Source organism: Lycorma delicatula, chromosome 13 (assembly GCF_047948215.1).
Source record: "Lycorma delicatula isolate Av1 chromosome 13, ASM4794821v1, whole genome shotgun sequence".
Classification (NCBI taxonomy): Eukaryota; Metazoa; Arthropoda; class Insecta; order Hemiptera; family Fulgoridae; genus Lycorma; species Lycorma delicatula.
Genome location: NC_134467.1, coordinates 52,314,861 through 52,330,703, shown reverse-complemented (window position 1 = coordinate 52,330,703; position 15,843 = coordinate 52,314,861). Strand labels below are relative to the sequence as shown.

Sequence of the window (15,843 nt, the reverse complement as noted above, 5' to 3'; positions counted from 1 at the left end):
ATTGAAAAAAAAATCAAAATTCTAAGTAAAATATTTTGACCTCCTTAACGAAACACTTTTTTATCGACAAAATTAGACTATATTCCCAAAAAATTAACATTTTTTGTAAAAAACTTCGGTCACTCGACCGCTTGCTCGATACCTGTATAATATTTTAGATGATAGCAACAACTTGAAAACAAAAAAATATAAACAATTATAAAATAAAAAACATTTAACGATTCCCTTATAACAAAACATTTTAACTAAATTTCGCATTTAGTACAAAATTTGTTTAATGAAATCAGAAGAAGATTAATAAAATGTGGAATCCGGTACCGTTGAAAGTAAGGGTACAGACTGGAAATACTGCAGTATGATAATTTTGGGGATCCCCTTTAACGGTTTTAGTCACAAGCTGTTTATCAAACAGCTTGAACAAATGATGTGCCATTTCGTTCGCAATAAAAGGCTTAACGTTTAATATAATCAAACGTAATTCGATAAAACTAATATTTACAGAGCTATTAACGATTAAAAGATTTTAATGGCTGCCGTTTTCTTAATTTCGTAAAAAATGTTATTTCGGTATAAATACACCAAATTTCAAGAAAACATCTAAATCCGTCCCAAAAAGATGAATATGTTTATTGAAAAAACTGAAAATTATTTTTTGTTTGTTTATTTTGATGTCCTAAATTAAATCAGTCCCTTAAGTTTCGCTAACATCTCCCGAGACACTCTGTATAGCTATCTGGGTACCGTAAAATTGCGTGATCCGATGCGGAGGAAAATCAGGCCGATGCTAGAATTCATACAGCGGAATATTTATGTCGGTTTTCAACTTTTTTGTGCGACAGGCTTTTGAGACGCGAGCCAAAATCCTTTTAAAAATAATGCCGAATATTCTTCACCCCTTTTTCCGATCGACTTAAAATTTTGGAGTTTTAATTAGTTAATAACTATTTTCATCGTATATTAAACCTCAATTTTGTATGACCTCTATAAATAAAATCTGATGTGGACACCACATAACTCTCTTGTTCGCCTATTAAATTACATACACGCATTTTTTTTTTTAAATGAAAAGTAGATAAATTTTATCTCATTAATAACTTCGGATATTTTTTTAAAATTTTTATTATTGATTTGCTACAATAGTTTGCAAAAACTACACGTATATTTTAAATTTAAATAAATTTAAGATATTATATTTGAGTTTTTTAAGTTATGAAATCGTCAATCGTCCATAAACAGTAAAAGTTCACTAATTCTTAGACTAAATTTCTACGATAATAAATTGAATTCAGTTTTCGTCATGTGATTGCGAGAAATCCGAAGTGCTACCACCGGGAGGCTGAATTTTGTTTTTTATTATACTATCCGATTTCCAATAATTTGGTTCGATAGTAAAAACAAAATTTATTACGTGTTTTGAACGGGTTTTCCATTCCTACTGGCGTGTTTTATAGATGGCTTTTAAGCGTAGATTTTAACATCAGATATTTTAATAGCGGTGTTTTTTAACGCTGCGTAACTTTTGATTTATCCACGCGTTAACTCGATCGGGTTGAGTACACGATAGAGGTAATCGAAGCACGGTTTTACCATTCCCCCTTGGATCTTGCTAACGCATCGATTTTGTACGCATTAAAATTACTTTTAATACGCGAAACCCTTCTCGATAATCGGATCTTAAGTTCATCCTCTTTAAAAATCGCTCCTTTTGAACTAAGTCGCACTTGGATATTCTTTTTCCTACACGCGGCTGGAATTCTTTCCTTTTTACGTTAATCACAAAGGGCGTTGTCTAAGACAATAACCGAATTATTTTTGACAGGAGGTAATACATCGCTAAACCGTTTCTCAGTAAATAAAATTCGTGTACTTTTTTACGAATCGCGTTTTTATCGAAATCGTCAATGTTTTCTTCGATCGACCTGCGGGATTTTGCTTTGTAGAAGACCGTAATTCATTAGTAGATTTATACTCGCGAGTCGCATTGTACACTGAAGCGGCACAACTTCCGCTTACGTTAGCGGTTTTATTAACGACATCCGAAATTAACGCCGTCGGATTACTCTGTAATTCGTTTTTGTAAGCGTTTAAATGATATGTTTTTGCACCACTTACGGGCTTTTTTCGCCGCTTATTTTTCGGAAGGGATATCCATAATCGTGCACTATTTTCAGCCGAATCGGTATCAGACGGAGTCAAAATAAGCTTATAACTCGTGTCGTACAGACACAAATCTAGGAATGCACTACACTCACGTTCCGATTATCGGATTATATTAACTTTAAATACTAGAATACAAAAATTAAACGCGCGAACAAAAGAATGATCGTATGAAAAGATCGAGGGTTTTAGTCGAACTGTGAAGACGTAACATTTTTAAACGTTTGATTACATCGACTGCTACGAGTATAATCTAATATATGAGTAATGATTGTATATAGAAATGGCCGCGTTGTAAATCGTCACCGATACACTTAACGTGATTCAGTAACTCTCTAACACAAATGCAACGATTGTCGGCTAACCGAATACAATGTAGACATTACTAATCGGTTATTTCTTAGTAATTTAAAGATGAATTATAAATCTGTAATTATCTTCTCGTCTGTAGCTCCTGTCGCTGCCGTATAACTTATAAACTCGATTAATTCGGAATTTCTATGTCGGGTTTTTTGCGAACGTCGACGTTTCACAACCCCTGAGAAAATAAGCGCTAAATACGTTATAGAAATTTTCAGAATTTATACTGTATGCACGTATGCATAAATACGTATTGGACTGCCTTTTGATTAATATCGAAATACAAATGCAAAAATCCGGTTTATATCAAACCTGAATTGGCGCGACATAAATTTCGAAAACGGGTCAAAAAAGATTTACATATGGGACATAGACGTTACTAAATTTCGGACAAAATGAAAAAAAAAGGTGTTGGGGTATTTTTCGCCATTTGTAATTTTTTTATTTTTGTAAAACGTCGTAGAAAATTGATTTTCAGTAAATACTATCCGCAGGGCGTGCCGACGGCACGCCTCCGCAGCTGGTTAAATTAGAAATTTAACTCTAGAAATCGATATTAACGAATCGGATTCTACACTCGTGATCGGCACATTCCGGTGCCTACTTTTTTGTTATAAATCATTATTTTATGAAGTAAATAAGTAAAAAATATGTAAAAAAATGTTTAAAACACCCCTCTTAAATTAAACGCACTAAAATGTAAAAGATAATTTTAGGACATTCCATTCTACGAGAATGAATTTGAGAACAAACTTTGACGGCGATATGTAAGATTATGTGAAAGTCGTAACTTCAAATTAAAAATTTAATGTTTTTAATGGCCTAAAGAGCGGGGTGCCGCGGCATCACGCTTATGAAAAATCGACTAAAATATGAAATTTTTAATTTGAAGCTACGACTTACATACGCTCACATATCACTATCAAAGCTTGTCCAATCCATTCTAAAATCCGTCCTAAAATTATTCTTTACATTTTAGTGCGTTTAATTCAATAGTGGTATTTTTAAAAAAATGTTTACATATTTTTTAATTTTTAACGAATCGGAATTTTCCGCTAGCGATCGGTACATTCCGGTGCTAAGCTAGGTTGGACGCACATACAGACACGCATACAAATGCCGTTTAGTAGGCTAGGATAAGCGTGAACTAATTATTATGTTATTTAAAATTCCAATATTTTAAGTCGGTCGGATTAAGGAGATGATATATATTCAATATTATTTCTAAACGGTTTTCACCTCGCATCTCGAAAACCTTTTGATCAAAAAATTAAAAATGCAGTCTGATTTTCATCTGACGACTGTAATGCCGGTACTTTTTTTTTACGAATTATAATTCGTTTTAGTCTTGTCGAATAATATTACATCATCGGTAGCGTCTCGCATTCGAATCTCGGTCAGGCACGGCATTTTTCATACGCTAAAAAATTCCATTTCCATATCTGACGCACAAGCCAGGCCCAAAAAAAATCTAATTGATTTTTTTGATGTAATGTGAAGTAATTACTCCGATTAATAAATTTTAAGTCGATAAAACCGTATGAAATCCATATTTAAGATAATATTTTTTTAAGTTTTAATTTTAAAGATTAAAAATCCAACCGGCCCGACGGACCGGTCTAGCGGTCGGTTCAGTCGTGGTCGTAAATCGTTTGTTTAACAGCTGATTTTCCAAGTCGAAAATCTGAGGTTCAAATTTTAGTAAACGTCGATCGCTTTTAAACGGATTTGAATACTAGATCGTTGATACCGGTCTAGTTTGACGGTCGGAGTTCAATTAACTAGACATCTCAGGAACGGTCGGCCTCAGTCTGTACAAGACTACACACCTCATTTACATTTCATACATATATCATCTTCATCTCGTTGGCCCGTGGGTGTCGGATTTGTTCGTAAGGTGAACAGATTGCAACGCACACATTAGGAAAATAAAAACCCGACTGTACCTTTGTTAACATAGACGATACGGAAACGTTTTTTTAACGGTGTCTCACGGAATCCGACTTAAGAATTAATTGTTTTCAGTTTTCTATAATTTCTGATACTTACCTGCTTTTTTCAAATTGAGGTTGTTTTAAAAAACGTTATCCGACTTAGTTGTAGACCAATAAGAACACAAACGGGACCGAAATCTTGTTTTATAAAAACGTTAACTTTTTAATGTCTTTTTTAGCAGTTAAATAAGCATAATTGTGATTAAAAAAACCGTCATTTGATCGAGCGAATCAGATTTGACTCGAATCTTTACGACGAACGATTTTATATTTTTCACAATAATTGCACTTTAAACGCTAAGTCGTTAACGTTTAAAAACCCTACCTAGTGTTTATAATAAAAATCTGTCAAGAGCAAGTTAAATACACCTTTTACTGCCTTTTTTACGATTATCTTGTTTCAAGCAACGATACAGGTCTACGGTACCAGGTTAATAAATCTTGTCGCCGGTAAATATTTTGATACGGATATTATACAGGCACAATTTTGGATATAACTCTTAAACTAGGAGATCTATAAATTCATTGACGTACACAGCTGTTTTCAACAAACCGTTTATTAAACCGATAATAGCGTTGCCGGATATGCATTCACTTGTTCCGTAATACGATAAAACGGTGGATACGTTTTTCGTTTTACACCCCCCACTTTTTTCGCACTTTTTCACATAAAAATGACATAATGTAGCGCGTCTTATAATAACGTTAAAGTAAAACATCAGAGAAAACACATTAACATGCTGTTTTATACCGGTCATTTTAAATATAATAACACGTTAGTCGAGGGTAGCGAACGTATTTAATGTCAAGCGAGCGATAACAGATTGGAAAATGTACACGAGAGAAATGCGTGTTCTGATCGTTTATTTAAAAACCCGAAAAAGGTAGGTGGTCCAGCAACGACGATAGAAATAGACGAGTACTCGTTTTCAAAAAGAAAGGACTATAGAGGGAGAATTATTCCAAATCAGCGGGTATGCAGATAAATTATAATCTAACCAAACTTAATCTACGCCCGCTAACCTTGACTGATTAACAGTAATTTTTTATAATTTAAGTATTAGATTTAATAATTTTTTCAAATATTTATTACTTAAATAATTAAAACATTACTATTTTGTTATAATTATAAGCGATAATGCTTACTTATGTTTAATATGTAAAATACGTTATACGGAGAATTTTTAAAACGACCGGTATAAAAATTGTTAGTGTGTTTTCTCTTATGTACTATCGGGTTATTTTTATCGAGTTACAATGTTACTACGGTATTTCTCCAGCGTTTTATTCATCGATTATTATTATAAAACGTGCTGTATTAAGTATTATTATGTGAAAAAATGCGAAAAAAGTTGGCGGCGTAAACCGATACGTTTGTCAAGACACATATAGCTGTGAGCACCTTCTAACCGTGACTTTCCCGAGTCTGTTGCCGGTATTTCGATCGATTCGTTGGTGCGTCGTTATAGGTAATTTCATTCTGTTTGTATTATTATATTTTTGTTATGTTTTTTGTTAATATATTTCGACTAAATTAGAACGTACGTTTTGTCATTACTTATCCTATAGTAATTAAAATCGATGAAATAACTGAAAATATTTACGTAAAAAAAATTAAGTAATTAAATTATTTATAACAGTCGCGTATTAATCATTTATAATAGGGGAAAGTTACATCGACGTCGCTTTGGTGACGGGCGACTTGCTGCGAAGTACAGGTAGTTGGACTGCCTAGCCCGAGGCCAGCGTGAGCGATCACAGGCTTATAACCTATGAGATCGTTTACGGAGGCGGTCTAAGAGCTCCAGATTCGGGACGCTATTACCTAAGGGTCCTGGATCATCACTGGCTCCGGCGTGAGCGCGCGGCTGCCTTGCAGTGGTTGGACGCCTCCTAACGGAGATTATCGTTGATGACGTGCGCGCTGAGCGTCTGCGGATCTACCGGCCGCCCGTAATGAGTATTTTCATGCCATCAAGGAAGCCAGACTCAAGTTACGGCATGACTCCAATCGCGACTTGCAACGCAGCCCCTGGCAGCTCGCAATATCATGTTAACGGCCAAAGCCATTGCACGTGCTGTCCAGTGTTCGATGCGGGTTTGGTGGTCGTGACCGCACTTTAACATCTGTAGCGATTTACCAGGCGTTCCTGGATACTCTGTTTCCAGATGCTCCGGAAGGTGAAGCAGAGGTCGACGTTAGGACGGGGGCTACGCCCTTCCCTGGCGTACGGGCTGTGGATCCCGTATATATAGGCCGAGCGGTTTCTCGATTTCACCGAAAAAGGCACCGGGGATTGACCGACTTGACCCGGATATATTCTACCATCTGCGGCCTGTCATAAGAGAGCCGCTTGACAGGCTGTTCACGAGGTGCCTTAGTTGGGCTGCTTCCCGACTTGTTGGAAAGTGGCTTGGGTGAGGGTGCTCAGGAAAGAATCCTAGTGAAGTCGGCAGTTATCGGCCGATCAGCCTCTTGCCGGTAATCGGCAAGTTGCTTTAAATGCTGGTTGTGGAACGACTCTGGAAAGCATTGAGGTGAACTGTTTACTAGATCGAGATCAGTATGGCTTCACGTAAGGGGTTGGCACTGAGGATTGCATCTTAAATGTTCTTGCCGAGGTGGAAAGCGTTGACTGTAAGTATGTTTTGGCAATTTTTATAGTCATAGAGGCAGCATTTCCTTCCTTGTATTGGAGTTCTGTCCTCTATGAGTTGGAACGCCGCAATGTTCCCGTAGCTCTGCAGGCCGTAGTACGTGAATATTTGTCTAATCGTACGGCTCTGTTTAAAGATGCGCACCTAGCTGTGGAAAAATTCGTCACCAGGGGAAGCCCGCAGGGTTCCGTTCTCAGTCCCCTACTGTGAAACCCGGTATTTAACGGGTTTCTGGGATTGACGTTCCCAGAAGCCTGTGCCGATGGCTCAGGCTTTCCCCGATGACTGTCTCCTTTTCGTTCGTGGTAATTCACGACCGCAGCTGGAAGATCGAGCGCAAGCGACCTTGTCGACTGCGGAGGGCTGGATGGACATTAAAAATTTAAAGATTTCGGGCCGGGCCAGTACCGGATCGGAACGGTGGTGCACCGGATCAAAATGTTGTTCGGTTGCCCATCTCCCGCCTGCGGAAGAGACTGCAGAGCCTCGCGATGGAAGCACGGCAGCTGGAATGGGACACCACGACTAAGGGAAGATCCCTGTACAAGTTTATAAGGAATCTGGAGAGATGGTATGCCTCGAGTTTGTTTTTAAGGGCAACGGGTGCCCAGGTGCTCACCAACCATGTTAATTTGAACCGATATCTGTTTCGGTTCCGCCTAGCAGCTGATGAGATGTGCGTCTGCGGGGAGATCCAGTCAAATGAACACCTGATATTTGACTTCCCTGCTCATTAGAAGGACCAGAGACCGGGCCGCTCTGGAACTTAGAGGTCAAGGGGAAAATTGGCCGTTTACAAGAGGCGAGTCGATGTGGCGAGAGCCGCAATGTCGGACGTTGTGGGAATTCCTTGATGCGGTTGCTATGTTCAACCGATATCAGTGGTTTACTTAAGGGAAAGACTCCTAACGCACTGCTGTGGGAAGCTAACCTTGAGATATACGGGTGACCACCAGCCAGTTAGGGCTCCAATCGCTTTAATATGGCGGACAGGTACTTGCTGGCATTCAGCGACCTAGGCGTGGCAGCGAATTGCTGTCTTGACAAAGTAAATTTTAATTTATAGATGTCATATATTTTTAGTAGTTGACGGGGTGCGCCTTACCGTTTTAGTGAACATATGACAAGTAAGCGGTTGGGACACGTAAGCCGGTAGGAGCTATTTAGGACACTGGTCGCTAAACTGTTTCGAGGTTCAGTAGCCGTTCGTGGCACATACAGTCGGCGTTATGCTTTAGGGCGACCGAATGGGGTGGTGACGGGAGAAATGCCAAGCAAACTAATACCAAAAACCAATACATTTTTGACAAATCGTTTTTTTTTTTAGCAGTAAAATCTATTATAACAGTATAATTTTCACATAAATTTATTTATTTTACTGTTAAAAAATTTTCAATTTTTCGGTTGGAATTTTTTTTTTTTAGATGCCTCCGTCGTATTAGTGATAGATTGATTATTATCTAAAAAATAATTTTCTGAACCGAGAATGCTCGACCGATTCAGATAATTAAATTAAATTTATTTAATTAAATCGTAGATCATTTTTATTTGATGTGATTTACACGCAGTAAATAAAATTTATTTAATACGTACCTGAGTCGCTTGTACTATAAATGTGTTCGTCATACGACCGAATACAAGAGCAAGAATCGGCAAACTTGCTCCGTGAAGCAATGCAAACAGCAAACCGATAATCATTAACAGCTTATCTCCTTTTGAAGAATATCGAAACTGAAACAAAAAAATTAAAAATTTTAATTAGATGAACGGTTTAGAATATTTCGTATACCGATGTGCAACAATAAATTTGCCACCGTAAAAAATCTGACGTGGACACCACATGACTTCCTTGAACGCCTATTAAATTAATATACACATTTTTTATTGCCCTTCATTTAAACTTATTTCATTTGCAAGTGAGATACGATCCTCCAATTCTTTAATAAAGTGCACAGTAACGCGATCGCATCGTGGTGGACACCACATGCATTACATTTGTGGTGTCCGTATCTACAGTTTGTATTAGTTTATATATTAATTTTGTTTCACGTCGCCTAAGTAGTTTTGTGGTGTGAATGAGAAGTGTCGGATCCGTATCTCGAACACATCGGTACGAATCTGACTCCATATACATGTATTTTTTTAAATTTAAATATATTGATTTATTAATAATTATTAACCCCTGTAAAAATTTTAGAATTAAAATGATATGTACATAAAATTTTTTTTCACTAATAACTTCCGATTTTTTCATATTTTTATTTTTATTTTTCTTGTTTTTATTGAATTATTATTTATTGTAAAAGTCGCCTTACAATCACAAGTTAATAATCATCATTAATAAATCAATATATTTAAATTAAAAAAAAAAAGTTAGACAAAAACGTATGAATTCGGATTGGAACCGATATGCCTTCCCCTTATGATCCGATTATTTCGTTAATTAAAATTTCATTTGGCTATAACTTTAGAACCGATGAAAATAAGTACCGCTTATGATATATCGTTGAAAAGCTCTCGACGAGGGCTTATTACTGCGGTTAACAAAAAATGTAAATCCCAAATGTTTTGAATTTTGGACTTTTTTGGACGCTTTTGGTTCAGTCGATTGCAATCAGAAGGGAAGGTACACAACTAGTTATTACAGCAGTCCTAAATCAAAAATTTCAACTTCCTACGGCTTAATCGTTTTTGTGTTATGCGAGTTACATACGTACGTACAGACATCTCGCCGAAAGCAGTCAAAATGGCTTCAGGGATGGTCAAAATGGATATTTCCGTTGAAATCTGAAAGCCGAAATTTTTGCGATCGCAATACTTCCTTTACTTCGTACAAGGAAGTAAAAAGACTAGAGTAAACCGCTTCCCTCCTGAATTCTGTTAGAAAGCTCGGCACGGGACGGTTGTTATCTTGAGTTTCCGGAGTGATTTTTATCTCATATTAAATCACCTACAACCTTTGACCTGTTCCTTTTTCTAGCGAACATAACCTTGATGTAAGCACTTGTGCTTTCAAGCCGCGTATTCTACGTCGATCTTCAAATAGGTTTGCTTTATATATATTATTTGTAGAAAACGGCAAAAAAGTTATTACCCGTTACTCAATTTTAAAAAAATTGTCGTATATCGAATCGTACAGTCGACATAACGAAATAAATATTTCGGTTTAAGAAACAAAATCGTCGATTACAAATTTCGGTAGATGTCGTTCTTAATTATTGTTTAACTAAACACTGTTCGACTTAATTTTAAATACTTATCGTTTTTTGAAATGTAATATTTTTTCGTTTATTTAATTCAATGATTCTAACTAAAGCGCGCTCGCATAACGTATTTAATTCGCGAGGGTGTGGCGGTACTAGCGGCGAGGGTCGGAACTAACTAAATTAATGTAATTTCACGACTTACATAGAACAAATTTCGCTTCTACGTCGGCAGACCGGTGTCGCCGCGAGGCTTAACGCACCAGGTACCTAGTCGGCCAGACCGAATTACTTTTTTATACTTTAAATATTATTCATTTATTTAATTATACCGCTCACCTGTGACGTCACAACATAGCAGTAGTTTAAAGTCTTTTTTGGGGTGGGAGTGCGATTTTACAAAACTTTTTTTTGCAAATATTGTTATTTTTAATCGTAAACAAATGCGCCTAAAAAAAAAAAGTGATCTTAATTAGGCGAAATCTCGTAATATTGAGGGTAACTTTGCTCTACAGTCTCACCGCGTTGACCTTTTAAGTTGAAAATTTAACGACATCGATGTCCCATATATATACGTAATTAACAAAGTTTGATCAAAATCGCTCCAGTAGATCTGGAGGTAAGAGGCTGACACCAAACAAACACACACGTCCATACAAACATTAACATCCGGAAAATTTGCTTCTGGTTTCTTGGTTTTTGGGTTCGTTAGGTGTTAAAACGTCAAGATTCGGTGAAAAGCGCATATGCCTAAATCGGACCGATTACAATTCTTTACTTTCTAGAGTTTTATAGCGCTGACGGGAAAGGGAAAATTTCATCCCGGCACACAAGATTAATGTAAAAGTCTTCAAGAAATCCAGATTTCTAATATAAGAAATACATCGATCGTACGATTTCAGCTTTTGAAAATAAGAATATCGTACGGTTAAATCGAATTTTAAACTTTCACCGTGAAATTTTAGCGACGTAAGATAATATTTACAGAACCGATTTCTACAGTTGAAAAATCACGGGAATGATGCGTTAAATTAAAAATTCAAAAGGAGTCGAATCTGAGGTCTACTACATGTTGGCTATTCCTGGAATATATGTCAGCAGGCATTCCTCAGAGGTAAAAGATAAAAACATTATGTATTGTTTGTAAAACATTGTTATCGGCAAAAGAAATAGTACTTCAGCCGAATAAATCTACTTTTAATCTACATATGTAACTTTGAGGACGTGTTCTACTGCTGAAAATAGTGAAAAACTTGCTATAAACGTAGTTCTGGAAACGCTTTGTTTTCGAGTTACGGCTAACGAAATTTCTTCATCTTAGCTATCAGCTGCGTTTTTAACGGTTGCGGCGCTGAAATGGGATATTTTGACTTTAATTTTCCGTTTGAATCGATTAGTACGCGAGGATTATTTTCTTTAAAACATAACCCTAAAGAAAATAATTTACGGGCGATAAGTCGGGGATTTAGATGGCCATAGATCACAGGAAATGAATTTCTGCCCGAAGAACTCAAGCGGCAGCAACGTTGTGCTGTGCGTTGTGCGGGTGTTTCACCGTTTTGTTGCAGCAACAACCGCGTGCAGGTTCTTCTAGCAGCGCTATGAAATGAGCTTTAATCTTCTGGAAGCGTTCAGATTTTATTACTTCCGTGAAAAAATATCGGACCAAATATTTTTTTACGAGAAATCGCGCACCAAACTCCAATCTTTTTTGAGTGTAATATAGTCGTGAAGACCTGAGGGTTCTCTGCACTCTAATACCGGTTTTGGCTGTTTAAATAGCCGCTTAGATGTAACCGTGTCTAGTCGGGAAAGAAAAAGTAATCGGAGACCCGAATACTGTCACGAAAAAAATTCATAAACTATTTGCAAGAATCGAGTCTTTTTCCGTGATCGGTTCTAGAAATTCGGGCACGGACGTAATTTTAGTTTCTTTATGGTTTTACGTACACTCCGGTCACATTCATTCCCGATCTTTCATTCGGTGTTTAGCCTCCAGAATTTCAGAGGATGAATGAGGATGATATGTACGAGTGTGAGTGAAATGTAGTCTTGTACGGTCTCAGGTCGACCGTTTCTGAGTTGTGCGGTTAATTGAAACGCGATCGCCAAAGAACACCGGTATCAACGATCTAGTATTCAAATCCGTATAAAAGCAACTGCCTTTACTAGGATTTGAACCTTAGAACTGTCGACTTAGAAACCAACCGTTTTGCGATGATGAGTTCACCTCTAGACCCGCTCGGTGGATTGACATTCCGATCTGCTGAGATAGCCTTCTTTATTGACTTTCCAAGTAATCGGCCAAAGAAGACGTTCTGAGGATTTGTCCGTTAAAACTCTCGACCGGCCGGAAAAGTTTTCGTTATATTAAGGATGACCGGCTCGTTCGTTAATGCCGACGTAAAACAATTTTCCCGCTTAATGAAATCAGGGTCACCTAACTTTTCACTCGTTCTGTAGTAACGCGTTACTTAATGAAGTTGTCATAGTAACTCCGGAGTCCTCATCACCAAACAGATACAACGGCTGAATAACTTTTTGACCTTCAGCGCTCAGCCGTATCTATGAAAAAGGCACAGTGCCAACGCTGCATTTTAAACAGAGTTCAGCGGTGCAGTAAACGTACGTTACAATTTTTTTTTCGTGATTACTTTCTTTCACACGAACACGCACTCGCGTTACTTTTTTTAATCTCCTCTCTTTTTTTTTGTTTTTAATATTTCGGATCACATTAAACGTTTTGCCGGTATAAGTATACCGGCAAAACGTTTAATGTGATCTGCTACTGCTACGTTTATAAAAGGTGTTGAAAATTCCTCCTTCAACACCGTACACGTTTCACATTGTTTTCAAACACTTTAACCGGCTGATTTACCGGAACGTCTCGTACGTATGCTGTTATTGTAGTTTTCATTTCGTCAACCGAGGGTGGTCTGTCGCGTACATCGCTTGTTTCGCTGCCCCCCGCAGAAAATAATCTGGAGGAATCAGATATCAGATCGGGCGATCGTGCGGGCCCAAACCCCTCGAAATAATTTGTTTACCAAAGACGTTTCATTAAAAAGTCATCGACCTGTTTGTTAGCTGTGTGCACTGTGGCGCCATCTTTTTGAAACAGACCGCGATTGATTTCCACTTGTCAACCGACTAATGAAGTTTGCTAAAACGTCACAATAACTATCGCTATCAACTGTATTTTCGAAAAAGATTGGACCCCCAATGCAAGTTCTACTCGTACCGACCCAGACTCCGATTTTCGCTTCGTATAAAGATTGTTCGTGTAATTCACCGGGGTTAGTTGTCGACCGCAGTCGTGTATTTTGTGAATTAATATACCTTCTTACGCTTCATCTGTAAAAAAAGTAATGTCGAGGATACCTACGGAATTTTGGTCGATAAAACGTTTAAACCTTCGACAATAATTTAGTCTTTCGACATGACCTGCAGGTTTCGGTTCTTGAACACGCATTAATATGTTCAGGAAAAATTTCAGTTCTTTTCTTACGGCTTTACGTGCGGTAGCAAGTCCGATATGGAGCTGTTACGCTACTTACGCGTTTTCTTTACGCCATAGCATCCGAAATTTCAAGCAGCTTCTGTTCGTTTAATTTAGGCGGTCTACCGCTTAGGTCAGTTTCTTCAACAAAGTCTGTTGCCCGAAATTTTTCGATAAGGGTACGAACCGCATTACGGTAAGGAACAGGATTATTTGTAAACTTTTCAGGAAACGTGTGTTTTACAAAATCAGTATGCTTGTCGCCTTCACGAAAGATGTGTTCAACGAGAAAAATGCGTTCCTCTACCGAAAAAACCGTTACGTTTCTCGGAAATATTGATTCCGATAAACGAAACACGTTCGATCACAACTCAACTGACGTCTAGGTTTACAGCTGAAAAAAGCCCAACGAACCCGCAGGGCAACCGACCTAAGGCCGAAAGAACAGAATGTACCACGTAATTCTAAAGCGTACTGTACAGCGATTTTCCGAACGCACTTTATAACGTTTTAGAAACTAAATTTATAAGGATTTAAACATGTAAGACGTACGAATAGTGAAATATATGAACTTAACTTACCATTCCCAGTATGCCAGATGTTTTTTCATCTTTGTTATGAATATCGTCCTTTCCGCTTTGAAATATTTTAATCCTTTTTCCTCTGAAACAATAATTAAACGCATACGTATAAAAACGATGAAATAATTTTTATAAATTTATTAAAACGAATAATATTGTCGTACGCTAAAATAATTCGATACGACCCTCACAAACACAAAAAGCTTAAGTAACAGTCGTGGAAGAAATCTTAGAAAAATTTGAAATTAAAATAGAAATAAAATAACGGGATGGTTTATCAGCGATTGCTTTTTAACCGTGAAAGAGTATTAAGAGAATAAGAAAAGAAGACGAAATAAACTGAAAAACATATCGTATAAAATCGGATCTGAAATTGAAACGAATTGGAATTAATTTCCTAGCCTTAGCATCGCCAGTATTTTCATCGCTGAGCTGTATGCCGTTAATATAATTAGTCCAACATTTCGACGTTTTTGTTTGCACAGATTCCAAGATTGCCGTACAGGCGATTGATAAATGCACTCCAGACACCCTATTGTCAGTGAAATTCAGGATGTTATTTCGCAAATGAATCGCCGAAGTGCAACAGTGAGATTCTACTTGACCACCAGAATGCGGCAAAGGAGATTTATTTCCAGCCTCCTCCTACCCGTCGCGTTGCTTCGAACGAACTTGTCTGTTTTGTAAAGAGGGCGGTTCACGATAAGCGGGAAAGCGAACCGGACGGTAATATTAACGATAAACTTCATCTAATTAACAACAACGTATCACCGTGGAGCTCCTATGTTTTATTGATTTTTTGGGGCCGTCCGTTCATATCCAAATAATTTAATTACTGTAGTGTGTTTTAGCTACTCGCGTCACTTGCCGTAAAGCGGACGGTAATTTTATTATTTTTATTAAAATATATAATGCGATATATCTTTATTTATTAAAACAAATATATCGCGTCGGGAGATGATAACGCGAAAACATTTTACGCCCGAGAAAAAACTTAGCCTTTCCAGACGATACTACAATCAAATTATAGAATCCTGAAACGGCGACAGCCAAATAAACCGTCTAAAATAAATCTCCGAGAAAGTAGGGCGCAAAAATTCCCTTCGAAAATACTAAATTCGTGACCGAATCAAAGATTCTTCCTAAACTCTAAATATGAAACGCGGAATAATAAAAAAGTAAATAAATTTAAATATCTGGTTTTAATAATACGAATGAACTTTTTTTTAGAAAAAGAGGCGGATCAAATAAGATCGTAAAAGTGGAATCGGACTGTCGACTAAAAAGAGACAAAGAACATCTCAATAGAAGCCAAAATGAGGCATACAATACGGTAATCAAAACCAAAAGGCCTGAACGCATCAGAAGTTACCTTCAATTTGAAATAAATC

The 15,843-nt window shown here is 37.3% G+C and overlaps 1 protein-coding gene across 1 annotated transcript in view; it reads right to left on the bottom strand.

The window, feature by feature from the left end:
- LOC142334079 (ATP-dependent translocase ABCB1-like) overlaps positions 1–15,843 on the bottom strand; it is a 97,935-nt gene that overhangs the window by 63,699 nt on the left and 18,393 nt on the right. The window contains exons 2-3 of the mRNA XM_075381756.1: positions 14,453–14,534; positions 8,763–8,900 (exon numbers count right to left, since the gene is read on the bottom strand). Coding sequence (XP_075237871.1) covers positions 8,763–8,900; positions 14,453–14,534 — 220 coding nt within the window. The remainder of the gene's footprint in view (positions 1–8,762; positions 8,901–14,452; positions 14,535–15,843) is intronic.